General features: G+C 35.0%; 1 protein-coding gene across 7 annotated transcripts in view; it reads right to left on the bottom strand.

The window, feature by feature from the left end:
* Positions 1-27,613, bottom strand: part of FER (FER tyrosine kinase) — a 468,410-nt gene that overhangs the window by 358,702 nt on the left and 82,095 nt on the right. For all 7 annotated transcript variants that reach the window (XM_059063150.2, XM_067031424.1, XM_067031423.1 and 4 more), the window contains one exon: positions 12,307-12,406. In XM_059063150.2, the coding sequence (XP_058919133.1) occupies positions 12,307-12,406 (100 nt within the window). The remainder of the gene's footprint in view (positions 1-12,306; positions 12,407-27,613) is intronic.

The raw sequence follows: 27,613 nt of genomic DNA, 5'->3' as shown, positions 1-27,613 counted from the left end.
TGTAGCATATTCCATCCCACATAACATCTCAGCATCTGATGCAAATATTACAGCTGTCACTCCAATTTCTGCAGCTTTAACCCAATGCAAATTAGATTAATAACTAAGAGCACCATTACTCTTTATGACTTTGTAAAGTTCCTATCATATTAAGCTCCATGCAGTGAAAAGCATTCATGCCATAAGTTAGCTGCTGACAGATCATGTATTAATAAGTAGGTCCAAAAAAAGACAAATTCTCCCACTTTCAGGTCATTTCAACAAAACTGATAACCAATAAACAAAGCCTGAACTCTACTTTGGTCTTTAGTAGGTCATGTATATAAAATACATTTCTTTCATATGCTGAACTGAGAGATGAATTTTAATTTCGGAGTACTTTTCTAGAGGACCTCCATGCATCATCCATACATGATTCTGATTTTTTTAAATCTCCAAGATTTGGTGATTATCAAATAAGAAAGCCAGTTGCCATTCTTAGTGGACTCAAAATAAAGAAATCAACTAAAAGAGCCTTTTCAAAGTTTTATTCATTTTTTAAATTTAGATTTATTTAAACATAAATTTAACTATCTGTCTCAAGTCTGGACTCATTTCAAACTGGTTTTCATATTAAAGTACTCTAAAGAGAAAACTTAATGGATCTAATCAATTTTAATTAGCTATAAAATATCACAGAACTATTCAAAATACGTGAAGAGGCAATATAAGAAAATCTACTTCCCAATTAGAGAAAAATTTACTTTTAAATGAGTCTTCCAACTAATTCCCCACATATCTAGCAGTAGATACCCTCTTACTATGTCTGCTTAGGGTAAGTGAGGGCGTGTAAATAATCAGGGATATTACCAATCCTTTAGCATTCTTCTTTGTTTCTCATAGAGAAAAGAGAATTTGAAAAGGAGTTTGTTTCCCTGCTCTTGTTATAAAAGGGGTGAAGACAGCTCCTTTCAAACTTCTCTAGCCTGACTGGTATGAGCATGTACAATGGGGAAGAGCTCATGCTGTCTTGTTTCTTTCCTGAATATGATGTGCAATAAAGCAGAAGCATTCAGACTTCTACCCATGTAAGAGAAGCCCCACAAATGTCTTTGTGGGTATTTTGAGGATTGGTAAATATAAAACGAGAGTGTAATTATAGCCATCAGAATACATAGCTCTGAAGCAGTTATTTTGACCATCTTTCCTAATATTTCAATATATCTTCAAGTAAACTAAAAAACTTCAAAGCAAAATCATATTTAGATTCACTTAATTCAATACCATCTGGTTCAATATGGTATTCCTTATTTTTTTATAAAAGTAGCACACACTTACTCTTAAAAGTATTTTTTAACTTTGGAAAAAGTTACTACTTGGCAATATGAAGAAGGATGTGCATATAAGTATATAGGTAAAGATAATGTATATTTTCTACAACATAAACAAGTGGGGATTGACCAGAGGGCAGACAGCAGGAGCAAAAAGAACTACAATCCTGCAGCTTGTGGAATGAAAACCACATTCACGGAAAGACAGATAAACTGAAAAGGCAGAGGACTATGTACCAGATTAAGGAACAAGATAAAACACCAGAAAAACAACTAAATGAATGGAGATAGGCAACCTTCCAGAAAAATAATTCAGAATAATGATAGTGAAAATGATCCAGGACCTCAGAAAAAGAATGGAGGAAAAGATTGAGAAGATGCAAGACTGTTTAACAATGACCTAGAAGAATTAAAGAACAAACAAACAGAGATAAACAATACAATAACTGAAATGAAAAATACACAGAAGGAATCAATAGCAGAAAAACTGAGGCAGAAGAAAGGATAAGTGACCTGGAAGACAAAATGGTGGAAATCACTGCTATCAAACAGAATAAAGAAAAAAGAATGAAAAGAAATGAAGACAGCCTAAGACACCTGTTGGACAACATTAAATGCGGCACTTGAGACCTAGGGACACATACAGATGAAAGTGAGGAAATGGAAAAAGATATTTCATGCAAATAGAAATCAAAAGAAACCTGGAGTAGCAATAATCATATTAGATAAAATAGACTTTAAAATAAACAATGTTAAAAGAGACAAGGAAGGACACTACATAATGATCAAGGGATAAATCCAAGAAGAAGATATAACAAGTGTAAATATTTATGCACCTAACATACGAGCACCTCAATATATAAGGCAACTACTAACAGCTATAAAAGAGGAAATCAACAGTAACACAATAATAGTGGCGGACTTAAACACCGCCCTTACACCAATGAACAGAACATCCAGACAGAAAATTAATAAAGAAACACAAGCTTTAAATGACACAATAGACCACATAGATATAATTGATATTCATAGGACAGTCCATCCAAAAACAGCAGATTACACTTTCTTCTCAAGTGCACACAGAACATTTTAAATGATAGATCACATCTGGGGTCACAAATCAAGCCTTGATAAACTCAAGAAAACTGAAATCATATCAAGCATCTTTTCCAACCATAATGCTATGAGATTAGAAATCAATTACAGGGGAAAATATGTAAAAAACACAAACACATGTATGCTAAACAATACATTACTAAATAAGCAAGAGATCACTGAAGACATCAAAGAGGAAATCAAAAAATACCTAGAGACAAATGACAATGAAAACATGACAATCCAACACCTATGGGATGCAGCAAAAGCAGCTCTAAAAGGGAAGTTTATAGCAATACAATCTGACCTCAAGAAACAAGAAAAATCTTAAATAAACAAACTAACCTTACACCTAAAGCAGTTACAGAAAGAAAACAAACAAAACCCAAAGTTTGTAGAAGGAAAGAAATCATAAAGATCAGAGCAGAAACAAATGAAATAGAAACAAAGAAAACAATAGCAAAGATGAATAAAACTAAAAGCTGGTTCTTTGAGAAGATAAACACAGTTGATAAACCTTTAGCCAGACTCATCAAGAAAAGAGGGAGAGGACTCAAATCAAAATTACAAATGAAAAAGGAGAAGTTACAATGGACACTGAAGAAATACAAAGCATCATAAGAGTCTACTACCATCAACTCTATGCCAATAAAATGGAAAACCTGGAAGAAATGGACAAATTCTTAGAAAGGTATAACCTTCCAAGACTGAACCAGGAAGAAATAGAAAATATGAACAGACCAATCACAAGCACTGAAATTGAAACTGCGATTAAAAATCTTCCAACAAACAAAAGTCGAGGACTAGATGGCTTCACAGGTGAATTCTACCAAACATTTAGAGAAGAGTTAACACCCATCCGTCTCAAACTCTTCCAAAAAATTGCAGAGGAAGGAACACTCCCAAACTCATTCTACAAGGCCACTGTCACCCTGATACCAAAACCAGACAAAGATACTACAAAAAAAGAAAATTACAGACCAATAGCTCTGATGAATATAGATGCAAAAATCCTCAACAAAATCCAGCAACACATTAAAAGGATCATACACCATGATCAAGTGGGATTTATCCCAGGGATGCAAGGATTTTCAGTATAAGCAGATCAATCAATATGATACACCATATTAACAAATTGAACAAAAATCATATGATCATCTCAATAGATGCAGAAAAACCTTCAGACAAAATTCAACACCCATTTATGATAAAAACCTTCCAGAAAGTGGGCATAGAGGGAACCTACCTCAACATAATAAAGGCCATATAAGCCAAACCCACAGCCAACATCATTCTCAATGGTGAAAAACTGAAACCATTTCCATTAACATCAGGAACAAGGCAAGGTTGCCCACTCTCACCACTATTATTCAACATAGTTTTAGAAATTTTAGTCACAGCAATCAGAGAAGAAAAAGAAATAAAAGGAATCCAAATTGGAAAAGAAGAAGTAAAAATGTCACTGCTTGCAGATGACATGTTATACATAGAAAATCCTAAAGATGCTACCAGAAAACTACTAGAGCTAATCAATGAATTTGGTAAAGTAGCAGGATACCAAATTAATGCACAGAAATCGCTTGCATTTCTATACACTAATGATGTAAAATCTGAAAGAGAAATTAAGGAAACAATTCCATTCATCACTGCAACAAAAAGAATAAAATACCTAGGAGTAAACCTACCTAAGGAGGTAAAAGACCTGTACTCACAAAACTAGAAGACACTGATGAAAGAAGTCAAAGGTGGCACAAACAGATGGAGAGATATATCATGTTCTTGGATTGGAAGAATCAACATTGTGAAAATGACTCTACTACCCAAAGCAATCTACAGATTCAATGCAATCCCTATCAAATTACCAGCAGCAATTTCACAGAACCAGAAGAAAATAATCTTAAAATCGGTATGGAGACACAAAAGACCCCAAATAGCCAAAGCAATCTTGAGGGAAAAAAATGGAGCTGGAGGACTCAGACTCCCTGACTTCAGACTATACTACAAAGCTATGGTAATCAAGACAATACAGTACCGGTACAAAAACAGAAATACAGATCAATGGAACAGGATATAAAGCCCAGAGATAAACCCATGCACCTATGGTCAACTAATCTATGACAATGGAGGCAAGGAAATACAATGGAGAAAAGACAGCCTGTTTAATAAGTGGTGCTGGGAAAACTGTACAGGTGCATGTAAAAGAATGAAATTAGAACACTCCCTAATACCATACACAAAAATAAACTCAAAATGGATTAGAGACCTAAATGTAAGACCAGACACTATAAAACTCTTAGATAAAAACATAGGAAGAACACTCTTTGACATAAATCACAGCAAGAACTTTTTTGATCCACCCCCTAGAGTAATGGAAATAAAAACAAAAATAAACAAATGGGACCTAAGGAACTTCAAAGCTTTTGCAGAGCAAACTATAAACAAGACAAAAAGACAACCTTCAGAATGGGAGAAAATATTTGCAAACAAATCAATGGACAAAGGATTAATCTCCAAAATATACAAGCAGCTCATACAGCTCAATATTAAAAAAACAAACAACCCAATCAAAAAATGGGCAGAAGACCTAAATAGACATTTCTCCAAAGAAGACATACAGATGGCCAAGAGGCACATGAAAAGCTGCTCAACATCACTAATTATTAGAGAAAGGCAAATCAAAACTACAATGAGGTATCATCTCACACCAGTTAGAAGGGGCATCATTAGAAAATCTATGAACAACAAATGTTGGAGAGGGTGTGGAGAAGAGAACCCTCTTGCACTGTTGGTGGGAAAGTAAATTGGTACAGTCACTATGGAGAACAGTATGGAGGTTCCTTAAAACACTAAAAATAGAATTATCATATGACCCAGAAATCCCACTAGTGGGCATATGCCCAGAGAAAACCATAATTCAAAAAGACACATGCACCTCAAGGTTCATTGCAGCACTATATACAATAGCCAGGTCACGGAAGCAACCTAAATGCCCACTGACAGATGAATGGATAAAGAAGATGTGGTACACATATACAATTGAATATTACTCAGCCATAAAAAGGAATAAAATTGGGTTATTTGTAGAGACGTGGATGGACCTAGAGACTGTCATACAGAGTGAAGTATGTCAGAAAGAAAAAAACAAATATTGTATATTAGTGCATATATGTGGAATCTAGAAAAATGGTACAGGTGAACAGGTTTGCAAGGCAGAAATAGAGACACAGATGTAGAGAACAAACGTATGGACACCAATGGGGGGAAGTCGGGGCGGGGAATGAATTGGGGAAAAAAAAAGTGGAGGTTATAGTGAACCAAAAAGAAATCTGGGAGTGAATAAACGCATAACAACTTTCAGAACAAATGAAGAAAGATGATGAAGTCCACTAAGACTGTAAAACTTAGGTTAATGTGTTAAGTGGACACATGGAAGATTTAAGAAAAGACCCACATCATAATTATCCAGGCAAAATCTATAATGCCTAAGATGAAAAATATACTACATGAGATTAAAGGCAGATTAGACACTGCAGAAAACAAGATTAGTAAAATTGTAGATATAATCATAGAAACTAACCAAAATGAAACAGAAAGCTAAAAAGACAAGGGGAAAAAAATAAACAGACCATCAGTTGGCTGTGAGGCAAATACAAACAGCCTAATATACATGGAACAAAGGACATCAGAAAGAGAGACGTAGACAGAAAATATATGTGAAGAAATAACGGCTGAAAGTTTTCCAAATTTGATGCAAATTATAAACTCTCAGATATAAGAAGCTCAAAAACCACAAACACAAGGAGAAAAAAAACTTACAGGAAGGCACATCATAATCAAATTGCTCAAAATCAACAATAAAAAGGAAATCCTAAAAGCTGCCAAAGGGATATAAAACATGCAGAGCAACAAAGTATTAGAACAGATTTCTCCTTGACAAGACCAAAGGGCAACATCTTTAAAGACCCAACAGGGAAAAAACTACCTGCTAAAAGAAAACTATATTCTACAAAAATATATTTCAAAATCAAAGGTGAAACTAAAACTTTTTCAGATGTACAAAAGCTGAAAGAACTTACTACATGTAGACTTACATTACAAGAAATGTTAAAGTCATTCAGGCAAAAGTAAAATGATACCAGATGGAATAAAGAATGCTAGGAAAGATAACTACATGGATAAACATATAAGATGTTTTATTATAATTTTAAAGATACTTGACTAAACAAAAACAAAAATATTAACAATATAGTACAAAGTTAAAAACATATGTAAAAGTAAAATATATCACAACAATAGAACAAATATAGGAAGACTATACCAGTGTAAGGATTCCTTATTATACACAAGGTGATATAACATCACTTGAAGGTATACTATGGTAAAGCAAAGATAAAATAACAAAAGAAAAAGTTACAGCTAATAAGACAACAAAGGAGATAAATGGGAATCTTAATAAATTTTTTTCAATTATTCCAAAAGAAGGCAGAAAAAAAGTTAAAGGAGAATAAAGGACTGATGAAACAAAGAAAAAAAAAATGCAAGATGACAGATTTAAACCTAACATTGTCAAAATCAATCACATTAAATATAGTCTAACTATCCCAGTTAAAATGTAGATTATCAAGATAAAAAAGCAAGACCTAATTATATGCTGCTTATAAGAAATGCACTTCAACTATATAAAGACTAAAAAATGTTGAAGTAAAAGGATGAAAAAAAGATGTATCATGTAAACACTAATCAAAGTATCTAATATTAATATCAGATAGAACAGATAACACAGCAAAGAATACTATCAGGGATAATAAAGGTCATTTCATACGACAAAAGGGTCAGGGCATCAAGAGGATGCAACAATCATGACTACTTTTACACCCAATAACAAGAGTTTCAAAATACATTTAGCAAAAAACTTACAAAACTATGAGAAGAAATAGACAAATCTACAATTACAGTGGGAGATTTCAATTGCCCTCTCTCAACAATTGATGGAATAAGTAGACAGAAAAATCAGTAACAACCTAAAAACTTTTAATAACACTATTAACCAACTGGCCCAAGATAGCAATATAGACCACTGCAACCAACAACAGCAGAATACATATTCTTATCAAGTGCACATGAAGCATTTACCAAGATAAACCATACTATGGGCCATAAAACATGCATTCATAAATGTAAAAGGAATAAAGTCACAAAAAGAATATTCTCAGACTAAATGAAATTAAATTATAAATGAAAAATAGAAACTATTTTTAATGTCAAAACTTTAGGAAAACAAATACATTTCTAAATAACCTATGTATCAAAGAAAAAAAAAAGCCAAAAGGAAATACTTTAAGTATTTTGAACTGAAGAAAAATGAAGACACAATACATACAAATGTATGGAATGTTGCTAAAACAGTCTTTAGGGAAATTCATAGCACTAAATGCCTATATTAGAAAAGAAGATAGTTCTCAAATCAATGATCTTAGTTAGCATCCAGATTTTTAAAAAAAGAAAAAATAGAAAAACTGGTGCAAACTAAGCCTAAAGCAAGCAGAAGGAACAAAAAAACAAAAATTAGAGCATAAATCAATTTAATAGAAAGCAGAAAAATAGAAAGGAAATAAAGCCTAAAGCTGATCTTTGAGAAGATTAATAAAATTGATAAACCTCTAGACAAAATGATTAGGGAAAAAAGAGAAGACACAAAGTACCAATAACAAAAATGAGAAAGAAAATACCACCACAGATTCTAAAAATATAAAAAGGTGGATAAGGGAGTATTCTGAACACCTTAGTACCAGTAAATTAAACGAATGAAATGGACAATTCCTTGAAAGATACAACCTACTAAAACTCAAAGAAAAAGATAAACAGAATAGCCTATATCAATTAAAGAAATTGAATTTATAGTTTAAAAATCTTAGCAAGAGAAAAAAAAAAGCAAGTACACCCAGATGGCTTCACAAGTGAATTCTACCAATATTTATGAAATATTATTAATTGAACACAAACATTTCTAAGAGGGGGCAATCATGCAGAGGACAGTATTATCCTTATACAAAAATGAGACATATTAAAAGAAACAGACAAATTTGAAAATCCATAAAAACTTAGCCAACCATATCAAACAACATAAAAAATAATAATACATCATAACCAAGAGGAGTTTATCCCAGGAATGTGAAGTTGGTATAATATTTTTTAAATGTGAAAATCAATCAAAATAATTCACCATATCAAGGTAAAAGAAGAAAAAAAAAATCCATCTCCACAGATACGGAAAAAGCATTTGACAAAATCTAACATCCATTCTTAAGCAGGAATAAAAAGGAACTTCTTCAACCCGATAAAAGGAAAAACCTTTGAAAAACTACAGTTAACTTCATATTTATGATGAAAGTCTTTCCCCTAAGATCAGGGACAAGGCAAACATGTTTGCTCTTTCTATGTCTGTTCAACACTATACTGGAGGGTCTAGCTAGGGTAATTAGGCAAGAAAAAGAGGAAAAAAAATAAATACAGATTGAGAAGGAAAAGGAAAACTGTCTTTGTTCATAGACAATATGATATTATAGGAGTTCTTCTGAGAAGTCATCTACTCTTTATAAAGATGATGTGATGGCAAATGTTTCCATTAACAGCCATTATGTCAGAACCTTAGTTTGGAAACAAGCTTTATGGATTCACAAAATTGTTTTATGGCAAACCTAACAATGTGTTTAACCAACTAAAAGTATTCAGAACTTAATATGCTATAGGTAAGTAAAACCTGTGTGTTTTGTATTCAAGAACTTATTATTCCATGCTATCATGAAACACTCTATTAACTTCAGCTCAATAGGCTAAAATTATTTTGGTTGTTCTCAGCATACATGTTATAAATAATAATTAATAGACTAATGTCCAAATTAGTCCAAGTCTATTTAAGACAAACATTTGTTCCCTTGATACAGCAAAATGACTTTGATATTTAGGGTGTATTATTCAATACCAAAAAATTTAACTAAAATGGTGCTATATTCATATTACAAATGAATGTTATATTTTACATTAGACAACATAAATCAGTGTTCCTTTGGATATAAATTCTAACATTGAAAATTTAAAGTATTTTGTGTAATCCATACAGCAGGGGTCAGGAGTTTGGAATTTCAGTATTAACCCAGGCTTCCAGGTGATCTGCTACTGCTGCTGAACCTCCAGTTGCAGTAACTGAACACTTGATTCCAAACCAATTCTTGATCAAATCCAGAATTTAACCCTTACTTACTATAGGAGCTATTTCTGGGTCCTATCTCCCCCAAAGCCTTGTTTTCTCAAGCTGGACACTATATATCAGATTGGGGTTTTTAATAGCTTTTCAAAGACCCCCTAATGTCTAAAGCAATGACTCTGAATGCCAGAGCCACAGCTTGGGTAACCACCACCAGTGCCCCAGCAATTCCTACAGCCCATTCCAGAAATGGCCTGGTGTGGCCTCTCCAGATAAACTAAGGTTCTGACATAAAGCCTGTAAATGTTGGAAGAATTTGCCAACACATCATCCTTATAAAGAGTAACTAACTTCACAAAAACAACCTATTTCCATGTTAAAGGTAGAAGAAGGAGTTTAAAAACAGATACAAAATTTTCAAAAATATAATTTTATACTTTTTCATGTAATCATGAGTATAAAGATAGTTGTGATTACAAAAGGGAAATTCACATATGTCTCATGCATTTACATAGTTATATAAGAACTTACTTTAAAAGTATATACTCTATACATTATACATTGATTTAATGGGAGTAATCAAATTCTTGAAAATAAAAAAGTACTATCACTAATACGTTTAGAAAGAAAATGTAAATAAGCTCACATATTTTAACCTCAGGAGACTCAGTCAAATAATACATTTCTTAAGATCAACTAAAACTACAGTCTTCAGATTTTCTAGTTGCCTTCTTACTACTGATACAACACTGAATGGTATTTTATCTCTATAATAAATAATAAAGATAAGTAATAAAGAACAATTATTACCTGTGAATAATCTTTGATAATATAAACTTTAGGTACAAGAACTATTTAAAACTTTATTATGATACCAGAATTAGATTTCATTTTTTAAATAAAAACTATGCCATTAAAAGTAGGTATCAAACACTTGGGAGTAATTATGCACTTCTTTTCCTAACTAACCATCCTCCAACAGATATAGACCTAGTGTGAAATACTTCACATAGATGGATTACAATATAGTTAGATTAAGTCACCACTTGTTCTGGGTGAATTTAATATGTGGATATTTATAATTATAGGAAATTAATTTGAGAATGCTAGCCAAGCATTATGTAATGAACTTTATAAAACTAACCCTTTGACAGATTGAGTAGTAATGCTCAATGTACAAAACTATTTCTAAATCACTCTTGATGGTTTAGCAAGGGATCCCTTGTATAAAGACTAAATTTTGAAAAACAGTTAAGACTTGCAGTTTCCAAGTTAGAATGTCAACTAGAAGTGGGTAAGCTCCTTGAATGTTTGAATCTCAATAACTTAAAGATAGCAAATGCTCAGTAAATTCTTCTTGATTATATAAAGCACTCTTTAAAATAAAAAAGGAATAATAATTAGGTATACGAAGTTTGAAAATTATGAAATAATCATTCAACATTGGAACTTACATCTAAGATTATCTGATTCCAAAGTCTGACTCATCTTTCCACTATTGCATTTTTTCTTTTCTTCACTTAAATAACTTACATAACTGAAGTACAAAAGCATTTTAAAAGATATGTTTGCATTAAAAAGATCATAATCTCAAAATGCTGGTTGAGGTACAAGAAAAATAAGTAAAAATAAGTAAACTGTGAATATTAATTCATCTAGAAACACTGCAAGAAGCAGAAACGTTAAATAAATGTGGGAGGAATGGAGACAGGGAGAAAGGGAGACACAAAGTAAATGCTGAAGGGAATACTGGGAGGAGAAGGGAGGGCAAGGGAGAGAAGGGGAGGGACAGAGAAGGGAGAGGAAGGAAGTAGGGAGGAGCAAGAGGAGGAGGGAAAGGGAGACAGAAAGGGAGGAGCAGGGGTGGGGGGAACTGCATCTAAATCAGTCTCTCTTCTAGTCTACTGAGAATAACAACAAAAACACAGTATTTTCATTGTGTAAGGTATATCCAAATATAGGAGCTGTTTATTTCATTTACCTCAACCAAATGACAAAATAATATACAAGTAAAAGAAAAAATACATTAATAAATAAGAAAGGTAAAGTTAATAATTTTAAAAATGTTTTAAAAAGTTGCTAATAATGCTTCTATTTAACCAGAAAACAACAAAAATTTTATAATTAAAAAAATCTAAATATGAAGACTATTTAGTCACATTTAAAAACTATAACCACAAATCTTTGATTAAAATATAATGTTTCTCTTTCCATTTACTTCCAAAGCTTATTATGAAAATTTTAGTACAATATAGATATAAAATTAAGCTATGAAAGCAAAACTAAGCTATAAAATGACCTGTGATTTTAATGGCATTTAAATACAGGCAAAAAGAGGACCAATAAAAGCTTCTAAACAAATACAACTTTATTTTTCTTATTTAGTACTCAGTAATTAAATAAGTAAATCTGAAGCCTATGAGAAAAATTGAAACATTCCTTGCATTCTATTACTAGTACTGCATAATTCTATTAATAGCATGAACTACTCAAAAATAGTTTCCATTATTTTCAAAAAACAAAACAAAAAAAGAAATACTTATTACATAATTTGGTAATTAGTCTATTTTGGCTTATTTTAATATTTTTAAAATGTGAATTGGTCTAAGTGGAATCATTCCACCACTTATAAAGATAACTTTCAAAAGATAAGAATAAAAATCACTAAAATAAACATTCTTCATAATTGCATCATACCTTTAGCTACAGCTTCTTTATATTTCTCTTTGGCAGAATTCATTTCTTTTATTAATTGTCTATAGCTTGTTTTTAATTTCTCTAATTCTGTCTTTGTGACCTGTCAAAAAAAGAAATGAAAAAAAAATTTTTAATGCTTAAATTTATATCAGTCGAGAACTTAAATTCCAAAGCATTAACAGATGCATATTTTACAGCTTATAAGTCAGAGGTGCTCTTTAATATACAATTATAACCAATAAACTAAAATTAGCTTAGAAATCAGTGATAAATTCAACAGCATATGAAAAAAAAACACATTTCTTAAAAAGAAGAGCAGATCATGAAATAGTGCTGTCATCATCTAAAATGTAAAGGCCAATAATTAATTGCTGTGTACAAAAATATTTTCTCCAAAAATAATTTAAAATACTTATTTTAATTATACAGAATAACTGAGTTGTCATAATTCACCAGTTCTAACATGATTTTTTTTTTTCACATTGTAACACCTCTGAAAAAATGCATCTAACAATCATTGCTGGCCAGGCAGCAATCATGACAGTGGTCACTGCATGCACACATGAACTTGGTTATTATTTCTACAGAAAGGCTAGACAAATCCAAGTCTTTGACTCAGTAGTCAAAAAGCCATAACAAGCATTTGAGAAAAAAATTGAGAGTCTTAGATTGTATCTGAAAAACTTCTAATAAGCCTGGAAGAGTAAGAAATCAGCATCATTAGAAACTTGCTAAAGGGGCATAAGAAACTTGGAAGAAAATCCCAGAGCCCACTTTAAATAAATTCTGCATCACAAATGTTCTTGACAACATGGAGGATTGCACCTTGTAAATAAACAAAAATATCTACAACTATGATATAGATATAAATGAGTTCAAATCATTCCCTTTTAAAAAGAACCTCACTGGTTAACATTTTGTTTTTAATGGACTTTACCTTTTAGTATCACAGCTAAAGTTAGCACAAAGTATGGAGAATCCCCACTTGTCTTTTACCCTGATTCATGCACAGCCTCCCTAATTATCAACATACTCCACTAGAGTATGATTGTAATTTTTTACAACTGATAAACCTACAATGACACATCATTATCACACAAGTCCATAGTTTACATTAAGTTCCACTCGGTGTACATTTCATGGTTTTGAACAAACATATAATGACATGTATCCACCATTATAGTACCACACACAGTTGTTTCACTGTCATAAAACCCTCTGTGCTCCACCTATTCACTAACCCCTGGGAACCAATGATCTTTTTACTGTCTTCACAGTTTTGCCTTTTCCAGAATACCATATAGTTAGAATCATACGTATTTTTCAGGTTGGCTTATTTCACTTAGTAGTATGCATTTAAGGCTCCTCCATATCTTTCTATGGCTTGGTAGGTCATTTCCTTTGAGCTCTGAATAATATTGCATTGTCTGGATGCACTACAGTTTATCCACTCACTTACTAAAGGACTTCTTGGTTGCTTCCAAGTTTTGACAATTATGAATAAAGCTGTTATAAGCAGCTATGTGTGGGCTTTAGTGTAGACATATGTTTTCAACTCCTCTGTGTAAATACTAAGGAGCTCAATTGCTGGGTCCTATGGTAAGAGTATTTTTAGTTTTGTAAGAAACAGCCAAACTGTCTTCCAAAGTGGCTGGATTATTTTGCATTCCCACCAGCAATGAATGAGAGTTCCTGTTGCTCCACAACCTCACCAGTATTTGGTGTTGTCAGCATTCTGGATTTGGGGCATTCTAATAGATGCGTAGTGGTATCTCATTGTTCCTTTAATTTGCATTTCCCTGATGACATATGATGTTGAGCAACTTTTTATGTGCTTATTTGCCATCTGTATATCTTCTTTGGTGAGGTGTTTGTTTTTTAACCAGGTTGCTGGTTTTCTTAGTAGACTTTTAAGAGTTCTTTGTGTATTTTTTTATTGATTTTATTTATTTTTGGCTGTGCTGGGTCCTCGTTGCTGGGTGCAGGCTTTCTCCAATTGCAGTGAGTGGGGGCTAACTCTTTGTTGCGGTTCACAGGCTTCTTGTTGTGGTAGCTTCTCTTCTTGTGGAGCACGGGCTCTAGACACACAGCCTTCAGTAGTTGCAGCACGTGGCTAAGCAGTTGCGGCACATGGGCTTCAGTAGTTGCAGAGTATGGGCTCAGTAGTTGTGGCTCACAGGCTCTAGAGCGCAGGCTCAGTAGTTGTGGTTCACAGGCTTAGATGCTCTGCAGCATGTGGGATCTTCCTGGACCAGGGATTGAACCCATGTCCCCTGTATTGGCAGGCAGATTCTTAACCACTGCGCCACCAGGAAAGAGTTCTTTGTGTATTTTAGATAACAGTCTTTTATCAAATGTGCCTTTGCAAATGTTTTCTCCCAGTCTATGGCTTATCTTCTCATTCCTTTGATACTGTATTTTGCAGAGCAGAAGTTTTATTTTTTTGAGGAGAACCTGAATACAATATATATGATATATATATGATATATATAAAATATATATATATTGCTTGGAGCAGGCAAGAAATATGGACACTTCCATCTGCGTGATTGCCCATCACAGTTACTGCTCTGGTCTCAGGGGCTCGAACTATTTTCCATTTTGCATACTTTTAAACTGTTGTATCACATTGATGTCTGTTGTTGAAACTCTGAGAATTTTGCCAATCTGGTTCATTTTATTTTGCCTATCAGGCTGCTTTGAGTTCATTATATCTTTTAAACTTATGAAGTCATTATAGTTCCATAATTGCTTATAGACCACCCAGAGTGTGCCTGAGACCCTTTTGGGTTTCACTTCCAATGCTCTTACTTTCCCTTAAGTTCTGTACTAAAGACGCCATAACCTTTGAGATTGGAGGCACAGTTTTATACCATGACTCACGTCCAGTGTTAAGTAGAATTTCTGTGAATGAAAACTCATGTGTTCCTTTGCCATTTGCAACATGTATCACACCCATTTCTGTGGAGTTATAATGTTTTAAAAAAGAAAGAAAGGAGGGAATTCCCTGGCAGTCAAGTGGTTAGAAATCTGCACTCTCACTGCTGAGGGCCCAGGTTCAATCCCTGGTCAGGGAACTAAGATCCCACAAGCCATGTGGTACAGAGAGGGAGGAGAGAAGAAAGAAAGGAAGGAAAACAGAGAAGTTTTAAAATTTTGAGGATTTCCAGCTTACCAATTATTTCTTCATGGATCACGCCTTTGGTATTGTATCTAAAAGGTCATCTTCATAACTGAGGTCATCTAGGTTTTCTCCTATTTGTCTTCCAGGTGTTTTATAGTATTACATTTTACATTTAGGGCTGTGATCCATTTTGAGTTAATTTTTGTGAAATGGTGTAAAGTATGTGTCTAGATTCATTTTTTGCACATGGAGGTCCCTTGTTCTGGCACCATTTGTGGAAAATATTAACTTTTCTCCCCTGTGTTGACTTTGCCCCTTTGTCAAAAATCAGTTAACTACAATTATGTGGATCTACTTCTAACTCTCTCCATCTATTCTGTTCCACTGATCTATTTGTTTGCCTTTTGTCTTTCACAAATACCAAACTACCTTGATTACTGTATTTTTTTAATTTAAAATACTCCTTTAAATATCTTTTATATATTAAGATATTTACATATATGAATATACACACACCTATATAGATATGTATCAAGTCATAAGGCAAATACTCATTATCCAGAGAAAAGTATCAGAATAATTTTTTAACATCTATTTGAAGTATAATTGCTTTACAATGGTGTCTTACTTTTTGCTTTACAACAAAGTGAATCAGTTATACATATACTTATATCCCCATATCTCTTCCCTCTTGTGACACCCTCCCACCCCTCTAGGTGGTCACAAAGCACAAACCTGATCTCCCTGTGCTATGCGGCTACTTCCCACTAACTATCTAGTTTACATATGGTACTGTATATATGTCCATGCCACTCGTTCACTTTGTCCCAGCTTACCCTTCCCCTCTCTCCATAACCCAACTCCATTCTCTAGTAGGTCTGTGTCTTTATTCCTGTCTTGCCCCTAGGTTCTTCATGATCTTTTTTCTTTTTTTTTTTTTTAGATTCCATATATATGTGTTAACATATGGTATTTGTTTTTCTCTTTCTGACTTACTTCACTCTGTATGACAGACTCTACGTCCATCCACCTCACTACAAATAACTCAATTTCTCTTCTTTTTATGGCTGAGAAACATTCCATTCTATATATGTGCCACATCTTCTTTATCCATTCATCTGTTGATGGACACTTATGTTGGTTCCATGTCTTGGCTACTGTAAATAGAGCTGCCATGAACATTGTGGTACATGACTCATTGAATTATGGTTTTCTCAGGGTATATGCCCAGTAGTGGGATTGCTGGGGTGTATGGTAGTTCTATTTTTAGTTTCTTAAGGAACCTCCATACTGTTCTCCATAGTGGCTGTATCAATTTACGTTCCTGCCAACAGTGCAAGAGGGTTCTGTTTCTCCACACTATCTCCAGCATTTATTGTTTGTAGATTTTTTGATGATGGCCATTCTGACCGGTGTGAAATGATATCTCATTGTAGTTTTGATTTGCATTTCTCTAATGATTAGTGATGTTGAGCATCCTTTCATGTGTTTGTTGGCAATCTGTATATCTTCTTTGGAGAATGTCTATTTAGGTCTTCTGCCCATTTTTGGATTGGGTTATTTGTCTTTTTGATATTGAGCTGCATGAGCTGCTTGTAAATTTTGGAGATTAATGCTTTGTCTGTGGCTTCATTTGCAAATATTTTCTCCCATTCTAAGGGTTGTCTTTTTGTCTTCTTTATGGTTAACTTTGCTGTGCAAAGCTGTTAAGTTTCATTGGGTCCCATTTGGTTATTTTTGTTTTTATCTCCATTTCTCTAGGAGGTGGGTCAAAAAGGTTCTTGCTGTGATTTATGGCATAGAGTGTTCTGCCTATGTTTTCCTCTAAGAGTTTGATAGTGTCTGGCCTTACATTTAAGTCTTTAATCCATTTTGAGTTTATTTTTGTGTATGGTGTTATGGAGTGTTCTAATATAATTCTTTTACATGTAGCTGTCCAGTTTTCCCAGCACCACTTATTCAAGAGGCCATCTTTTCTCCACTGTATATTTTTGCCTCCTTTACAAAGATAAGGTGGCCATATATGTGAGGGTTTATCTCTGGGCTTTCTATCGTTTTCCATTTATCTATATTTCTCTTTTCGTGCCAGTACCATACTATCTTCATGACTGTAGCTTTGCAGTATAGTCTGAAGTCAGGGAGCCTGAGTCCTCCAGCTCTGTTTTTTTTTTTTTTTTCTCAAGATTGCTTTGGCTATACAGGGTCTTTTGTGTTTCCATACAAATTGTGAAATTCTGTTGTTCCAGTTCTGTAAAAAAATGCCAGTGGTAGTTTGATAGGGATTGAATTGAATCTGTAGATTGCTTTGGGTAGTAGAGTCATTTTCAAAATGTTGATTCTTCCAATCCAAGAACATGGTATATCTCACCATCTATGTGTATCATCTTTAGTTTCATTCATCAATGTCTCATAATTTTCTGCATACAGGTCTTTTGTCTCCTTAGGTAGGTTTATTCCTGGATAGTCTATTCATTTTGTTGCAATGGTAAATGGGAGAGTTTTCTTAATTTCACATTCAGATTTTTCCTCATTAGTGTAAAGGAATGCAAGAGATTTCTGTGCATTCATGTTGTATCCTGCTACTTTACCAGATTCATTGATTAGCTCTAGTAGTTTTCTAGTAGCATCTTTAGGATTCTCTATGTATAGTATCATGTCATTTGCAAACAGCGCCATCTTGACTTCTACTTTTCCAATGTGGATTCCTTTCATTTCTTTTTCTTCTCTGATTGTTGTGGCTAAAACTTCCAAAACTATGTTGAATAATAGTGGTGGGAGTGGGCAACACTGTCTTCTTCCTGATCTTAGTGGAAATGGTTTCAGAATTTCAACAATGAGGACGATGTTGGCTGTGGGTTTGTAATATTTGGCCTCTATTATGTTGAGGAAGGTTCCCTCTATGCCTACTTTCTGCAGGGTTTTTATCATAAATGGATGTTGAATTTTGTCGAAAGCATTCTCTGCATCTATTGAGATGATCATATGGTTTTTCTCCTTCAATTTGTTAATATGGTGTATCATGTTGATTGATATGCATATATTGAAGAATCCTTGCATTCCTGGAATAAACCCCACTTGACCATGGTGTATGATCCTTTTAATGTGCTGTTGGATTCTGTTTGCTAGTATTTTGTTGAGGATTTTTGCATCTATGTTCATCAGTGATATTGGCTTGTAGTTTTCTTTCTTTGTGACATCTTTGTCTGGTTTTGCTATCATGGCGATGGTGGCCTCATAGAATGAGTTTGGGAGTGTCCCTCTCTCTGTTATATTTTGGAATAGTTTGAGAAGGATAGGTGTTAGCTCTTCTCTAAATGTTTGATAGAATTTGCCTGTGAAGCCATCTGGTCCTGGGCTTTTGTTTGTTGGAAGATTTTTAATCACAGTTTCAATTTCAGTGCTTGTTATTGGTCTGTTCATATTTTCTATTTCTTCCTGGTTCAGTCTCAGAAGGTTGTGCATTTCTAAGAATTAGTCCATTTCTTCCAGGTTGTCCATTTTATTGGCATAGGGTTGTTTGTAGTAATCTCTCATGATCCTTTGTATTTCAGCAGTGTCACTTGTTACTTCTCCTTTTTCATCTCTAATTCTATGGATTTGAGTATTCTCTTTTTTCCTGATGAGACTGGCTAACGGTTTATCAATTTTGTTTATCTTCTCAAAGAACAAGCGTTTACTTTTATTGATCTTTGCTATCGTTTCCTTCATTTCCTTTTCATTTTTTTCTGATCTGATCTTTATGACTTCTTTCCTTCTGCTAACTTTTGGGATTTTTTTGTTCTTCTTTCTCTAATTGCTTTAGGTGTAAGGTTAGCTTGTTTATTTGAGATGTTTCTTGTTTCATAAGGTAGAATTGTATTGCTATAAACTTAGCTCTTAGAACCGCTTTTGCTGCATCACATAGGTTTTGGGTTGTCCTATTTTCATTGTCATTTGTTTCTAGGTATTTTTTGATTTCCTCTTTGATTTCTTTCATGATCACTTGGTTATTAAGTAGTGTATTGTTTAGCCTCCATGTATTTATAGTTTTTACAGATGTTTCCCTGTAATTGATATCTAGTCTCAAAGCGTTGTGGTCAGAAAAGATACTTGAAATGATTTCAATTTTCTTAAATTTCCCAACGCCTGATTTGTGACCCAAGACATCATCTATCCTGGACAATGTTCCATGAGCACTTGAGAAGAATGTGTATTCTGTTGCTTTTGGATGGAATGTCCTATACATATCAATTAAGTCCATCTTGTTTAACGTACCATTTAGCTTGTGTTTCCTTATTTATTTTCACTTGGGATGATATGTCCATTGGTGAAAATGGGGTGATAACATCCCCTACTATGATTGTGTTACTGTCAATTTCCCCTTTTATGGCTGTTAGTATTGGCCTTATGTATTGAGGTGTTCCTATGTTGGGTGCATAAATATTTACACTTGTTATATCTTCTTCTTGGATTGATCCCTTGATCATTATGTAGTGTCATTCTTTGTCTCTTGTAATAGTCTCTTGTAAAGCCTATTTTGTCTGATATGAGAATTGCTACTCCAGCTTTCTTTTGATTTCCATTTACATGGAATGTCTTTTTCTATCCCCTCACTTGCAGTCTGTATGTGTCCCTAGGATTGAGGTGGGTCTCTTATAGACAGCATATATACAAGTGTTGTTTTCGTATCCATTCAGCCAGTCTATGTCTTTTGTTTGGAGCATTTACTCCATTTACATTTAAGGTAATTATTGATATATATGTTCCTATTACCATTTTCTTAATTGTTTGGGGTTTGTTATTGTAGGGGTTTTCCTTCTCTTGTGCTTCCTGCTTAGAGAAGTTCCTTTAGCATTTGTTGTAAAGCTGGTTTGGTGGTGCTGAATTCTCTTAAGTTTTGCTTGTCTGTAAAGGTTTTAATTTCTCCATCGAATCTGAATGAGATCCTTGCTGTCTAGAGTAGTATTGGTTGTAGGTTTTTCCCCTCCATCACTTTAAATATGTCCTGCCACTCCCTTCTGGCTTGCGGAGTTTCCGCTGAAAGATCAGCTGTTAACGTTATGGGGATTCCCTTGTATGTTGTTTGTGTTTTTCCCTTGCTGCTTTTAATATTTTTTTTTTGTATTTTATTTTTATAGTTTGATAAATATGTGTCTTGTCATGTTTCTCCTTGGATTTATCCTGTATGGGACTCTCTGTGTTTCCTGGAGTTGACTATTTGCTTTCCCATATTAGGGAAGTTTTCAACTAAAATCTCTTCAAATATTTTCTCAGTCCCTTTCTTTTTCTCTTCTTCTTCTGGGACCCCTATAATTCAAATGTTGGTGCATTTAAAGTTGTCCCTGAGGTCTCTGAGACTGTCCTCAATTCTTTTCATTCTTTTTTCTTTATTCTGCTCTGCAGTAGTTATTTCCACTATTTTATCTTCCAGGTCACTTATCCGTTCTTCTGCCTCAGTTATTCCGCTACTTATCCCTTCTAGAGAATTTTTCATTTCATTTATTGTGTTGTTCATCACTATTTGTTTGCTCTTTAGTTTTTCTAGGTCCTTGTTAAAAGTTTCTTGTATTTTCTCCATTCTTTTTCAAGATTTTGGATCATCCTTACTATCATTATTGTGATTTCTTTTTTAAGTGCACTGCCTATTTCATCTTCATTTGTTAGGTCTGGTGGGTTTTTACCTTGCTCCTTCATCTGCTGTGTGTTTCTCTGTCTTGTCATTTTGCTTAACTTATTGTGTTTGGGGTCTCCTTTTCACAGGTGCAGGTTCATAGTTCCTATTGTTTTTGGTGTCTGTCCCCAGTGGCTAAGGTTGATTCTGTGGGTTGTGTACACTTCCTGGTGAAGGGGACTAGTGCCTGTGTTCTGGTGGATGAGGTTGGATCTTGTCTTTCTGGTAGGCAGGTCCATGTCTGGTGGTGTGTTTGGGGGTGTCTGTGGCCTTATTATGATTTTAGGCAGCCTCTCTGCTAATGGGTGGGGTTGTGTTACTGTCTTGCTAGTTGTTTGGCATAGCGTGTCCAGCACTGTAGCTTGCTGGTCATTGAGTGGAGCTGGGTCTTGGCGTTGATTGGAGATATCTGTGAGATTTTCGCCATTTGATATTACATGGAGCTGGGAGGTCTCTTGTGGACCAACATCGTGAACTTGGCTCTCCCACCTCAGAGGCACAGTCCTGACACCTGGCTGGAGCACCAAAACCCTGTCACCCACATGGCTCAGAATAAATGAGAAAAAAAAAAGAAAAAGAGAAGAAGATAAAATAAAATAAAGTTATTAAAATAAAAAATAATTATTTTTTAAAAAAAGGAAAGAAAGAAAGAAGAGAGCAACCAAACCAAAAAACAAATCCACCAATGATAACAAGCACTAAAACCTATACTTAAAAAAAAAAAAAAAAATAGAACCCTAGGCCAAATGGTAAAAGCAAAGCTGTACAGACAAAATCACACAGAGACGCATACACATATACACTCACAAAAAGAGAAAAAGGAAAAAATATATATATATTGTTGCTCCCAAAGTCCACCGCCTCAAATTTGGTATGATTTGTTCTCTATTCAGGTATTCCACAGATGCAGGGTACATCAAGTTGATTGTGGAGATATAATCCGCTGCTCCTGAGGCTGCTGGGAACAATTTCCCTTTCTCTTTGTTCGCACAGCTCCTGGGGTTCAGCTTTGGATTTCGCCTTGCCTCTGCATGTAGGTCGCCTGAGGGCGTCTGTTCTTCACTCAGACAGTATGGAGTTAAAGGAGCAGCTAATTCGGGGGCTCTGGCTCACTCTGGCCGGGGGAGAGAAGGGTATGGAATGCAGGGTGAGACTGTGGCAGCAGAGGCCAGCATGACATTGCACCAGCCTGAGGCACACCGTGTGTTCTCCTGGGGAAGTTGTCCCCCGATCATGGGACCCTGGCAGTGGCAGGTTGCACAAGCTCCCAGGAGGGGAGGTGTGGATAGTGACCTGTGCTTGCACACAGGCTTGTTGGTGGCAGCAGCAGCAGCCTTAGCGTCTCATGTCCATCTCTGGGGTCCGCGCTGATAGCCGCAGTTTGTGCCCGTCTCTGGAGCTCCTTTAAACGGCACTCTTAATCACCCCTCCTTGCGCACCAGGAAACAAAGAGGTAAGGAAAAGTCTCTTGCCTCTTCGGCAGCTCCAGACTTTTTACCAGACTCCTTCCCAGCTAGCTGTGGCACACTAGCCCCCTTCAGGCTGTGTTTACGCAGCCTCCCCCTGTCCTCTCCTTGGGATCTGACCTCGAAAGCCAGAGCCTCAGCTCCCAGCCCCCACCCATCCCGGCAGGTGAACAGAAAAGCCTCTCAGGCTGGTGAGTCCTGGTCAACACCGATCCTCTTTGCAGGAATCTCTCCACTTTGTCATTTGCAACCTGTTGCTGCGCTCTCCTCCATGGCTCCGAATCTTCCCTGCCTCCACCATCCGCAGTCTCCGCCCACAAGACTAGGAGCTTCCTAGTGTGTGGAAACCTTTTCTCCTTCACAGCTCCCTCCCACTGGTGCAGGTCCTGTCCCTATTCTTTTGTCTCTGCTTTTTCTTTTTTTTTTTCCCTACCCAGGTACGTGGGGAGTTTCTTGCCTTTTGGGAGGTCTGAGGTCTTCTGCCAGCGTTCAGTAGGTGTTCTGTAGGATCTGTTCCACATGTAGATGTATTTCTGATGTATTTGTGGGGAGGAAGGTGATATCCACACTTCCGCCATCTTGAAGCTCTCTCCTATTACTGCGTCTTTATGATAAGTCTTGAAGACAGGTAGTGTTAGTTCTCCAATTTTGTTCTTCTCCTTCAATATTCTGTTGGCTATTCTGGGTCTTTTGTTTCTCCATATAAATTTTAGAATCAATTTGGCATTTGCTGAGATTTTGATGGGACTGTGTTGAATCTATAGTTCAAATTGGGAATAATTTGTATCTTGACAACATTGAGGTGTCTTATCCACAAACATGGGATATCTCTACAATTATTTCTTCTTTGATTTCTCTAATCAGAGTTCTGTCATTGTTCTCCTATAGATCTTGTACATATTTTGATAGTTGTTAACCAAAGTATTTCATTTTTTGAGGTTCTAATGTAAATGGTATTGTGTTTTTAATTTCATATTCCACCTGTTCATTGTTAATATATAGGGAAGTGATTGACTTCTGTATGTTAACACTGTATCCTGAAAACTTACTATAACTGTTTAGTAGTTCCAAGAGTTTTTTGTTGATTCTCTTGGATCAACAACCATGTCATCTATAAACAAAGACAGTTTTATTTCTTCATTCCCAATCTGTACACATTTTATCACTTTTTCTTGCCTTGTTTCATTAACTAAGATTTCCAGTATTATGTTGACAAGCATTGGTAAAGGCAGACATCCTTCTCTTGCTCCTGATCTTAGTGGGAAAGTTATGAGTTTCTTACAACTAAGGATGATGTTAGCTATAAGTTTTTTGTAGATATCTTTTATCAGGTTGAGGGGGTTTCCCTTTATTCCTCGTTTACTGAGAACCAACCCAAATGGTGTTGGATTCTGTCAAATGCTTTTTCTGCATCTATTCATATGCTCATGTAATTTTTCTTTTTTAATTTCCTGATATAATGGATTCCAACAATTGATTTTCAAATATCAAAGCAGCCTTTCACACCTGAAAAAAATTCCACTTGGTCAAAGTGTATAAATTCTTTTTCTACACTGTTGGATTTTATTTCTTCATAGTTTATTAAGGATTTTTGCATCTGTGTTCATGATAGATATTGGTCTGTTGTTTCCTTTTCTTCTAATGTCTTTGTGTGGTTTTGGTGTTAGGTAATGTTGGCCTCACAGAATGGAGTTAGGAAGCTCCTCTCTGTTTATTTTTCTGAAATAGTTTGTAGAGAATTGGTATAATTTCTTCCTTAAATGTTTAATAGAATTCACCACTGAAGCCATCTGAGTCTAAAGCCATCTGAACCTGGTGCTTTCTGTTTTGGAAGGTTATTAATTATTGATTCAATTACTTTAATAGATATGTGCCTATTGATTGTCTATTTCTTCTTATGTGAGTTTTAACAGACTGCGTCCTTCAAGGTTTTGGCCCATTTCTCCCAGGTTATCAGACTTATGGACATAGAGGGTTTTTTTTTTATTTTTTGCTTTTTAACGTTTTTATTGGAATACAGTTGCTTTACAGTGGTGTGTTAGTTTCCGCTTTTTAACGAAGTGAATCAATTATACATATACATATACCCCCATATCTCTTCTCTCTTGCATCTCCCTCCCTCCCACCCTCCCTATCCCACCCTTCTAGCTGGTCACAAAGCACCAAGCTGATCTCCCTGTGCTATGCTACTGCTTCTCACTAGCTATCTATTTTACATTTGGTAGTGTATATATATCCATATATACCACTCTCTCACTTTGTAACAGCTTACCCTTCCCCCTTCCCGTGTCCTCAAGTCCATTTTCTAGTAGGTCTGCATCTTTATTCCTGTCTTGCCCCTAGGCTCTTCATGATCTTTTTTTTTTTTTAAAGATTCCATATATATGTGTTAGCATACGGTATTTGTTTTTCTCTTTCTGACTTACTTCACTCTGTATGACAGACTCTAGTTCCATCCACCTCACTACAAATAATTCAATTTCATTCCTTTTTATGGCTGAGTAATATTCCATTGTATACATGTGCCACATCTTCTTTATCCATTCATCTGTTGATGGACACTTAGGTTGCTTCTATGTCCTGGCTATTGTAAATAGAGCTGCAATGAACATTGTGGTACATGACTCTTTTTGAATTTGGACATAGAGTTTTTAAAAAGTAGTCCTTCATTATCCTTTTAATATCCATGGGATATGTATCTTTCACTTCTGATATTAGTAATTTGTACCCACACTGGGTTTTTGTTAGCCTGGCTAGAGGCTTACTGATTTTATTCTTCTCAAAGAACCAGATTTTGGTTTTTCTGACTTTATTAGTTTCATGTTTTCATTGAGTTCTGCTCTAATTTTCATTATTTCTTTTCTTCTGTGTACTTTGGATTCAATTTGCTCTTCTTTTTCTATTGTCCTAAGGTGGAAGCTCAGATGATTGATTTTAGATCTTTCTTCTTCTTTTTTTGCAGTACGTGGGCCTCTCACTATTGTGGCCCCTCTGGCCATGGAGCACAGGCTCCAGACGTGCAGGCCCAGAGGCCATGGCCCAGCCGCTCCGCAGCATGTGGGACGTGGGATCTTCCCAGACCGGAGCACGAACCCGCGCCCCCTGCATCGGCAGACGGACCCTCAACCACTGCACCACCAGGGAAGCCCAGATCTTTCTTTTCCAACAAACGCATTCAATGCTATAAATTTCCTTCTAAGCACTGCTTTTGTTGTATCCCACAAATTTTGATAAGTTTTGTTTTCAGATTCATTTCGTTCAAATTATCTTCAAATTTTTCCTGAGATTTCTTCCTTGATCTACGTGTCATTTAGAAGTGTGCTGTTTAATCTCCAATTATTGGGGGATTTTCCAGCTATCTTTCTGTTACTGATTTCTAGTTTAATTCCACTGTGGTCTCAGAGAACACATTGTATCAACTCCATTTTTTTTTAAATTTATTAAGGTGTGATTTATGACCTAGAATGTGGTCTATCTTGTTGAATCATCCAATGTGAGTTTGAGAAGAATGTGTGTTCTCCTGCTTTTGGATGAAGTAGTCTATAGATGTTCCTTATATCTAGTTGATTGATGATATTATTAAGTTCAATTCTGTCCTTACTGATTTTCTGCCTGCTGCATCTGTCCATTTCTGATGGGGGTGGGGAGGGTGCTGAAATCTCCAACTATAATAGAGGTTCATCCATTTCTCCTTACAATTCTAACACTTTTTGCAGTTCTATCAGTATTTTGATGCTATGTTGTTAGGCACATACATGTTAAAGATTACAGTGTCTTCCTGGAGAACTGACCCCTTCAACATTATGTAATTCCCCTCTTTATCCCTGATAAATTTCTTTACTCTGAAGTCTGTCCTGTCTGCAATTAATATAGCTACTCCCACTTTCTTTTGATTAGGGTTAGTATGGTATAACTTTCTCCATCCATTTACTATTCATCTATATGTGTCTTTATATATAAAGTGGGTTTCTGGTATACAACATACAGTTGTGTCTTGTTTTTTGATCCATTCTGACAATATCTGTCTTTTAATTGGTTCATTAAGACCATTGACCTTCAAAGTAATTATTGATATACTTGGATTAGTATCTACCATATTTGTTACTGTTTCCTATTGGTTACCCTTATTAGTTATTCCAATTTTTGTCTTCCACTCTTTTTCTGTCCTTGTGGTGTTAACTGAGTATTTTATGTGATTCTATTCTCTATCATTTCTTAGCATACTAGGTATACTTCTTTTTTTTGCTTTTTTTTAGTGGCTGTCCTAGAGTTTGCAACATACATTTATAACTAATCCACTCCTACTTTCAAATAACACTAAACCACTTCATGCATAGTGTAAATACCTTACAATAACAAAATAATCCTAATTCCTCCTTCCCATCCCAAGTATTATGGCTATCATTCATTTCACTTATATATAAGCATACATAAAAATATGTACACACACACAGGATATATACATGAGTGTACATAATCAAATACAGTATTGCTATTATCATTTTCAATAAACCATTATCCATTAAATCAATTAAGAATGAGAAAAATAAAAATTTTCATTTTATCTTCACTCATTCTTTCCCCAGTGCTCTCTTTCTCTATGTAGATCCAAGTTTCTGACCTATATCATACTTTCCTTCTCAGTCTGTTGGCAACAAATTTCATCAATTTTTGTTTGTCTGACAAAGACTTTATTTCTCCTTCACTTTTGAGGGATACTTTCAGAGGGTTCCGAATTCTAGGTTTATGAGGGGGTTTTTCGTCATTCATTCTGCTTGGTGTTCTCTGAGCTTCCTGGATCTGTCATTTGGTGTCTGACATTAATTTGGGGAAATTCTCAGTCATTATTGTTTCAAAAATTTCTTCTATTCCTCAGTTCCTTTCTTCTCCTTCTGATATTCTCATTATATGTAGGTTATACCTTTTGTAGTGGTCCCAAAATTCTTGAATATGCTGTTTACTTTTTTTTTCAGTCTTTGTTCTCTTTGCTTTTCACTTTTAGAGATTTCTATTGATATAAACTCATGTTCAGAGATTCTTTCTTCAGTTGTGTCCAGTCTCCTAATA

The sequence above is a fragment of the Kogia breviceps genome, chromosome 4 (genome assembly GCF_026419965.1).
Source record: "Kogia breviceps isolate mKogBre1 chromosome 4, mKogBre1 haplotype 1, whole genome shotgun sequence".
NCBI lineage: Eukaryota > Metazoa > Chordata > Mammalia > Artiodactyla > Physeteridae > Kogia > Kogia breviceps.
This window is presented reverse-complemented; position numbering and strand designations above follow the sequence as displayed.